Source organism: Melitaea cinxia, chromosome 17 (assembly GCF_905220565.1).
Source record: "Melitaea cinxia chromosome 17, ilMelCinx1.1, whole genome shotgun sequence".
NCBI lineage: Eukaryota > Metazoa > Arthropoda > Insecta > Lepidoptera > Nymphalidae > Melitaea > Melitaea cinxia.
The window spans coordinates 7,372,917-7,382,738 of NC_059410.1; the positions used below are offsets into that span (position 1 = coordinate 7,372,917).

Below are 9,822 nucleotides of genomic sequence, written 5' to 3' on the forward strand. Positions count from 1 at the left end.
GCCCTTTCATTTGATACCCATATTGATGGGATTGATAAAACCTACGTTATCCGCCATTTTGTAGCGGCCGCCATCTTGGATTTCAATTTTTTATAGTATATTGTATTTTGCTTGTTGAGCCCTTTCATTTGATACCCATATTGATGGGATTAATAAAACATAAATTATCCGCCATTTTGTAGCGGCGGCCATCTTGAATTTATAATGATAATGAATAAACATAATTGTATTGTCACCAAAATCCAAAGTGTATACAAAATTTCAGATTAATCGGTTGACAGGAAGAGGGTGAAATTTGAATTACTAAATTTGACCCAAGAATAAAAAATAAAACAAACGGGGTGAGCTAAAAAATAATAAAACCGTTTAAAAAAATAAATAATTTATCTAAAAATAAAAATAAAATAGTAGTGGACTACCCTTAACATTTAGGGGGATGAAAAATAGATGTTGTTCGATTCTCAGACCTACCCAATATGCACAAAATTTCATGAGAGTCGGTCAAGCCGTTTCGGAGGAGTTTAACTACAAACACCGCGACACGAGAATTTTACCCCAATAATGTTCAAACTTATAATTTAAATTAATTATTCGACATTAGGTCGATTTTCGACCACTGGGCGACCACTAGTACATATAAATGCTTGATTAGATACATCAATATTTAGATAACATGGCAGACAACATTATGTGTGTGGGTTTCTAATCTCAAAATGATTGAATTAACAATATGCTTGTTATTTTACTTCCATTTAACATTATATTGCTTCAGCCTATCGCAGTCCACTGCTGGACATAGTCCTCCCCAAGTTTGGGCCAAACTTTCCGGTTCTCTGCAGTCCTCATCCAGCTCCCACTATATCCTACCCCATCTTACGAGGACATCACAATCTGCATTTGCCTACACGTGGTCTGCACTCCAGGACACGTCTGCTCCAGCGCCCATCGGTCCTGCGATACAGCCCACTAACACTTCAACTTGCTTATTCTACAGGCTATATCAACTCCTTGCGTTCTCTCACGAATAGTCTCATTTCTGATCCTGTCCGCAAAGACGTTGATATAATTGGTGAAACTAAAGAGAGCTATATCTGTATTCACCATTGACGTTAACGACTCGTCTTCAATACAAGGTCTTAAAGACAATCTCCAGCACAGTCACTATTCTTGGATATGGGCGGTCATCGTAGCCACACCAAACATACATCTTAGTATCTCGAATTATCGCTAGTCGATATAACATATCTGCAGAGAATCCAGGACGGCCCAGATCTCGACAGAATTAAAGACTTTCTCGTAATCCAGAAATATAATACACAGCTGCTGAGTCTTTTGTGTAATATGCCGAACATGCCGAATGGTCTAAGGAACTGTAGCCATTTCGAAACCCAGCCTGCTCCGGTGGTTCTAATTCATCGAGTCTTGTGGCGAGATGGTTCGTAACGACCGTCGAAACCAGCTTATAGACATGGCTCAGAAGTGAGATCGATCTTTTAATTCTTCAAGAGAGAAGAAAGTTTTAAAATTCCCTGGTACTCATTTAATAGTCTCATTGATTTAATAGTAATAAATTTTTATGATAAGAGCGTGTTCTGGTCTATACTAGTATATTTCCATAAAGAACAATGTACTAAGATATAACTTTAATAATGAAAGAAAAATTTATCCTTAAAAAATATTTGTATTTCTAATTAAAAAGTTTTTATTAAGAACAAGCTGTGTACCGAAGTTTTTGGTACACCACAATTTGGTAATAATTTAAAAACAACTTTAATTTACCTCAAAGCCTTTCTCAAACTTTCCTAAACAAACCCTCAAAACCATATAATTCGTAACATATTGAAAGAGATTATTTTTAATTGTTATCAACAGCCTAAATACCAATTTCTAAACAAACAAAGTCTAAAACAAGGTTATTTATTTATTTATTTTATTTATTTATTTATAGACACACCAACAGCATTACAAACATGACAATACAATAATCTATAATTCACAATATTGAGATAGTATGCATGCCAATTACAGGTATGTACATCACACTTAATTAATTAAATTTGATCTTTATATAATCACAGATGGGAAATTAATACAAAAAAAAACAAAACTAATGTGAGTTCACGTTACTTACTCTCGTACAGTAGGTAATATATGGAAAAATTCGGAAATATAATCTAAAATAGAGACTATAACAACAAACATAACAGGTATGCAGGTTATACAGAGGGTAACGAATAGAAATGTGCAGTAAGTTTTTTTCGAATGCTGGAGACTGAATCATTAAAAATATCTATATCTGGTAATGACGCGGTGAGTCGGTTGTACTCAGAACATAATCGCGGTATTGGAGCACCTTTGAGAACGTTAGTCCTACATGCAGGAACGTATAGTAACCTGGTAATGCGATGCCGTGGATATTTTCGGGGGACGCTCAGCTTTATGTGTTTAAGTAAGTCTGCACAATCTACATAACCTGACAAGATCTTTTTAAGGAAGATAATGTCGAGCAGAATTCGGCGATTATAAAGCGATACCATGCCAAATTGTTTTAGCCGCAGATCATATGTGTCTTTATGGGATATACCTGAACTGTGGAATGCCAGGTGCCTCGTAAAAGATCTTTGAATGCTTTCAATACGCTGTGAGTGAGTTGTATATTGTGGGTTCCAGACCACTGATGCAAATTCAAGCCTGCTTCGCACCAGTGAGTTAAACAAAATTGTTTTTGTTTCTGGGTGTAGAAATCCTTTAGTATTCCTTTTAAGGAAGCCTAGCATTTTGGAAGCCTGGTTAACCACAGTATCAACGTGTTCCCTGAATGTTAGCTTACTGTCCATTATCACACCGAGATCTCATATTTTATTAACTTCTTGCAACACTTCTGAACTTAATCTATACGTTGTTGCAAGAGTTTTCTTTTTCCTTGTGTATTTAATATGAAAGGATTTCTTTGCATTCACTATCATACCATTTATGCTGCACCATGCATTGATTCGTTCAAGGTCACCCTGAATTAGCAAAGAATCAACAATCGAACCAACTGTTCTATATACTTTTAGGTCATCAGCAAAAATCGAATATCTACAGTTTTTAATCGAAGATGTTATATCGTTAATAAACACCGAAAAGTGAACAGGACCCAAGACGGACCCCTGAGGCACTCCTAATTTAGCAACGTAATCCCGTGATCTGTGGCCATTAAGGACCACAAACTGAGGTCTCTTTGCCAAATACGAGTTAAACCACTCCAGAAGGGACCCATCAATATCGTAACATCTCAATTTACGTACAAGACGTGAATGGCACACCTTGTCAAAAGCACTGGAAAAGTCCATATAAATACAGTCCACTTGTTGATTCCTATCTACTTCCTTACTTAAATATGACGTGAGTGACAGCAAATTTGTTTGGACAGAGCGTCCTTTTATAAACCCATGCTGCATATCTGAAATAGCTGTACCTATATGGCGAGTTATAATTGGGCAAACAAGAGTCTCGAAAAGTTTAGAGAAACACGATAATATGGAAATCGGTCGATAGTTTGTAACATCGTTACAGTCACCCTTTTTGTAGACTGGTACAATTTTAGCTTTCTTCCATTTATCGGGAAAAATTCCATTCCTGAGAGATACGTTAAAAATAAGCGATAGAGGTAGTGCCAAAGCAGGCGCACAACGTTTTACAAAGACTGGAGGGATTTCATCAGGACCAGCACCCTTGAAGATGTCAAGTTTTTTAATTGCGCGTATAACTTCTCTCTCGGAAAATTTCAATTTACTCAGATAATGCGATTCGTTCGCTATAACAGATGTTTCTTCAGGTAGTATTAAGGAGCTGTATACTGACGCGAACCTATCCGCAAACAATTCTGCTATCTGGGACCCAGTCTTTGCGATTTGATTGCCATGTGTCATTTCAGCAGATATAGTAGTTTCGCCACCACGTCTCTCCTTTATATATCGCCAGAATAGTTTTGGGTTTTTGTGAATGTTTTCCTCTGTTCGTTTTTTATACATTTGAAGACATACCTCAGTATATTTCTGACTACGCCTTCGCAGCAGCTCATATTCTAATCTGTCACGTGGATTTTTGTATTTCATGTACTCTTTTCTCTTATTTTCTTTTTCTGAGATTATTTTTATTAAGGACTTACTGAACCACGACGGGAATCTTTTGCCTTTGGGTTTAGTTTGTTGGACGTAGCTTTCTATGGTGTTTCTTAATAAGCTGTAAAAAACTGTAGTCATTTCATTTACATTATGACAGTAATTAAATTCTGCCAACCAATCGATACGCATCAGATTAGCAAGTATTTTTTCATAACACGCTTTGAAAAAGTTATATCGTGGATTAAGAGCAGGCTTAAGAAGGTTGGGAAAATCTTTAAGCCCTTATTAACCCCTTTACGGAGGGAGTTTCTTAAACTCTATTTTTAGCCGACTTCTCAGAGGCATACAAAAATTCTTATTACGTGGGTTTAAACAAAACATATTATAAGAAATGTCACTAAATCTATTTCTATACTAATAACTTCAGTCTGAGCACTGTGACCAGCACAAAGCTTATTTTATTTTTTTATTTATACTTTGTTGCACACTTACAATAAGAACATTTAAAAGAAGAGAAAAAAAAAACATACTGAATGAACTGAAGCTTTCTATTAAATTTAAGAACAGGTTCATATAATTCATCATTACATCATTACAGCCTATACAGTCCACTGCTGGACATAGGCCTCCACAAGTTCACGCCAAAAATAACGTGAACTCATGTGTTTTGCCCATAGTCACCACGCTGGGCAGGCGGGTTGGTGACCGCAGTACTGGCTTTGTCGCACTGAAGACGCTGCTGCCCGTCTTTGGCCTGTGTATTTCAAAGCCAGCAATTGGATGGTTATCCCGCCATCGGTCGGCTTCTTAAGTTCCAAGGTGGTTGTGGAACCTTGTTATCCCTTAGTCGCCTCTTACGACACCCACGGGAAGAGAGGGGGTGGCTAAATTCTTTAGTGCCGTAGCCACACAGCACAGTGCCGTAGCCACACAGCACATATAATTGGGACCGATGTATATTAATTCTCAGATTATAGCAATTTGGTTACTATCAGACTTTGTTTCTGTCAGCAAGGTCAAACTAATAAAAAATATTACTTGGATCTACTACATATCATTGTATCAGTCATATTTTCTCAAAGAGAAAGTAGCTATGACCTAATCCTTATAAAACCCTAATCATCATATATAGAAATATGTCTATTGTTTTCTTTGTTAAATTCCAGAATATGTACCTTTAATGGGACGCTTAACAGACAAGGGGATAAGATCTTAATAGAGATAGGTGTTGCACTTCTCAAGTATATATACTCATACATATGGTCCTTGGAAGAAGCAACCGAATGCTATTGGTGCATTATTTCATTATTTTGACTTGTTAAATGAAATCTATTTATTTATTACTTCATACTTTATTCATTATCATACTCACAGCATTCGCAGCTAAAATAGTGCGACGAACTTAAAACTAGAAAAATTTACAATGGCGTTACAATATTTTTAAAATAATGCTAATATACATTTAGAAAAAATCTTATATCTTTGCTATGCGGGATGCGGGTGTAGATGGAAGGGTTGGAAGGGGTAGACCTAGGCGGACGTTCTGAGACCAAATAAGGGATGTCTTGAAAAAAGGACAGGTCAAGAGTACCCTAACCCGAAGAGCATGTATGAAGCGAATAATGAAAGTGGACGAAGCAAAAGAAGTATGTAAGGATCGTAGCAAGTGGAAAGAAGTGGTCTCTGCCGACCCCTACGGGAAAGAGGCGTGATTATATGTATGTATGTATGTGTCATAAAATCCCACAAGCAATTTTCCAATTGTCTGTAAGAAAATCTTCTTCTATGTTTTTGTTTTAGGTTTTTTAATAAAAACTTTAATAAGTATTTGGAATGCCCTTCCGGCTTCCGTTTTTCCAACAAACTATAACTTATCTTTAAATCAAGAGTGAATAGGCATCTTCTAGGCAAGCGCGGACCACCTTCGGCTGCGTCTTCACTTGCCATCAGGTGAGATCGCAGTCAAGCGCTAGTCTATATATTTAAAAAAAAGTATGACATTTTATTTATTTTAAAATTATATTAATAATAAAGATAAGTAGATTTAATAGTATTATATTTCATACAATACACATAATAACTGAATTTATAATCAATAACGTGCATGCACACGAAATTTCATAAAAGTTTCGGACGACTATTTTAACTAACAAACACAACCAACAAACACGAGAATTTTATATATAAGATTAATATAATTGTACTTCGTAAAATGACGATTCATTAAGCTTTTGAAGTATACTTGAACACAAAAAGTTTTCATTTGTATTAATTTAAATTTATTACTAACTAAGAAATGTTTTCATTTGAGGTTGATGTAGAACGAATAATTTTTTTTTTTTTTTTTGATATCTATGAATTATTATTAAAATAAAAATATTAATCCAAAGAAATCAAGACAATTATGTCTCATAGTCATTATAATTATGTTTTGCAGATATTGACTACAAAGACCACATGTAACAAACACCACTATATCAATATTGCGTTAGACTGAATACATTAGTGCACGCTTTCTTATACTAAAGAAAGAACTTTTATTTAACTTCTAATGTATGTTTATTATAGTTATTTACAGGTATTTATTTAATTATGTATGTTTGTTTGGTGGTATCTGTATAGATAAAATAAGTAAATTAAAAAGTAAATTAAATAGCTTGATGTGATTGATTTTAATTTTACAATTTCATACGTAGAGTAAGTTAGAGTACTTATAAGTAAATGAGAGTAGTTAAATCTCAATAACAAGTGCGAGTCGGACTCGCGCACGAAGGGTTCCGAACCATTTCGCTTCAGCCTGTTATACCCCACTACTGGGCATAGGTCTCTTTCCCCATGTAGGAGAAGGATCAGAGCTTAATCCACCACGCTGCTCCAATGCGGGTTGCCCGAGCGTAACATTTAACTAAGTAAAATATTTAGACAACATTTTTTGGTCTAAATTTTTTTTTTTTTTTTTTTTGTTTAATTAAGTATTTTGTGAATATTTCAAGTAGCCTACCTGTTGCCTTTATTAATATCGAGCAAAAAAAGGTAAAAAAAACGCGTTTGTTGTATGGGAGCCCCCCTTAAATATTTATTTTATTTTGTTTTTAGTATTTGTTGTTATAGGAGCGATAGAAACTATAATTTGTGAAAATTTCAGCTGTCTAGCTATAACAGTTCTTGAGATACAGCCTGGTGACAGACAGACAATCCGACGGATAAACGGATGGTCGGACAGACAGACAGCGAAATCTTAGTAATAGGTGCCGTTTTTACACTTTTAACGTTTTTACGTTTTAAAGGTAAGTTTATTTTATTATGTTTAGCGCAGTGAAATAAAAGCTTCTTTTTTACTCTTAATTCATTTATATGTCTTAGTTAGTACTGGCTAATTTTAAGAAGGGAAGATGCTATTAAATGGATGCACAAAAAAATTACAAATTTTAATATTATTTATAAATAAATTTGAAACAAAATTAAAAATAAAATAATAAAATAAAAATAAAACATAATTATGTAACAAGAAATGCAAATGTAATTGAACATAGTTACAGAACATAAATATATAGTTTTAGTAACATTATTTTTGTATTTTTAACTACCGGCATTTGTTTGTGGATTGTGAATCTCAATTTGCATTTTACCCTCATTGTTATTGTAATTGTTTGTAATGTTTCTCATTGAGTGAATTGTGATACTAATGAGAAAATAAACTTCTTTAACCATATGAAGCTATTTTGACAAAATTTATCTCAGAAAATAGTCGATGACGTTGGAAGTTACAAATATTGCTTTTATTAGATATATTATAAATGTCGTCTAGTTCAAATATATATCATTGATTGTTAAAAATGTTAGCAGCAGTTAAGAGTTTAAAAAAATGTGTGAATTTATGTACGCACGTAAGAAGTTACTTCATTGGCTTCATTTACATACTAGCTAACTTTAGGGTGTCGGTTTTTTCGTAACGGTGTGCGCGCTTCGAAAAAATTTACTCTCATAATTTGTCTCTAACACGCCAAAAGAAGAATAACTTCAAAAAAATATTTTATGATTTTCGTTATTATAGTATTTGTGAGTACAACAGAAAGGAAAGCGTTTGATCGCTTTGATAAGGAAACTTTTGCAAGATTTTATATTTAAAGAGACTGGTCTTAAAGTTTTAACGTAAGGCAGGAGAATTAAAATTGATCGTTTTTTGAATTACGAAATACTGTTTAAAATTACAATATTGTTTCCGGTCCGTATATTTATTTGTCAAGCTAACTTATCACTTAATATATCTATAATATAAAATAATATATATAAAAGCGAAAGGTCACTCACTCATCACGAAATCTCCGAAACTATAACACCTACAAACTTGAAATTTGGCAGATAGGCTCCTTTTAGGGCGTAAACATTTGCTAAGAATGGGTTTTACGAAATTCGACCCCTAAGGGGGTAAAACGGGGGTTGGAAGTTTGTATGAAAGTCCTATGTTTTTGAAGTAAGAGACTTGAAATTTAAAATGTACGCTCTTTAGATAGTGAGAAGGTGTCCAAATAATTTATCTTTAGAAATCAACCCCTTTTTGGGGTTAAAACGGGGAATGGTAGGTTGACTCCCTCATTACGAAATCTCCGAAACTATGACAGCTACAAACTTGAAATTTGGCAAGTAGGTTCCTTATAGGGCGTAAACATTCGCTAAGAGCTGATTTTATGAAACTCGACCCTTAAAGGGCTAAAACGGGGGTTGGAAGTTTGTATGAAAGTCGTATGTTTTTGAAGTAAGAGACTTGAAATTTAAAATGTAGGCTCTATAGATGGTAGAAAGGTGACCAAATAATGTATCTTTAGAAATCAACTCTCTTTTGGAGTTAAAACGGGGGGTGGTAGGTTGACACACTTATCACGAAACCTCCGAAACTATAACAGCTACAAACTTGAAATTTGGCAGTTAGGTTCCTTATGGGATGTAAACATCCGCTAAGAACTAATTTTACGAAAATCGACCCCTAAGGGGATAAAACGGGGGTCGGAAGTTTGTATGAAAGTCTTATGTTTTTGAAGTAAGAGACTTGAAATTTATAATATATGCTCTATAGATGGTGAGGAGGTGTCCAAATAATGCATCGTAATCTATATATATAAAAGAGAAAGGTCACTGACTCACTCATCACGAGAACTCAAAAACCGCTGGATGGTCTATCTATCCAGGTTGGATAAAGATAAAGTTTGGCAGGGATGTAGATTATAGTTAGCAGACGTCCGCTAAGAACGGATTTTACGGAGGATATTCCATCGCTAAGGGGGTTTAATTGGGGTTGATAGTTTGTATGAAACATATACAGCCTGAAAATAAAACCAAAAATGTTGTGTATAGAGAGGTTTTATAAAAATAACTATTAAATTATACTAAATTGTGCCTTTTAAAAAGTTACTCAGTTTGATAAGCATTTCAAGTGACTGAAATAAAAAAATAATTTGCGTTAAACATCTTAATAGTAATACATATCTTCATAACCACGAAGACGTAATCGCGGGCAACAGTTAGTGTATTATAAGTCCCCAAAAGTGTGTGATCGATTCGCTCAAAATTTACTGAACAGATTTTCATGCGGTTACACCATTGTAGAGAGGGCTCCACCATTGGCAAGAGGAAGGTTTACGGAACGGCTAAGCCGATTTTGATGAGAGTTTCACTGGAAGTTTGGCGGCAAAACTTTGTGACACACTAATTTCAA

General features: G+C 34.6%; 1 protein-coding gene across 1 annotated transcript; it reads right to left on the reverse strand.

Moving 5' to 3' along the window:
- Window positions 1-2,216: 2,216 nt before the first annotated feature.
- LOC123661838 lies at window positions 2,217-2,837 on the reverse strand. The gene has a single exon (XM_045596777.1). The coding sequence runs from the start codon at window positions 2,835-2,837 to the stop codon at window positions 2,217-2,219; it is 621 nt and encodes a 206-aa protein (XP_045452733.1).
- Between the last annotated feature and the right edge of the window lie 6,985 nt (window positions 2,838-9,822).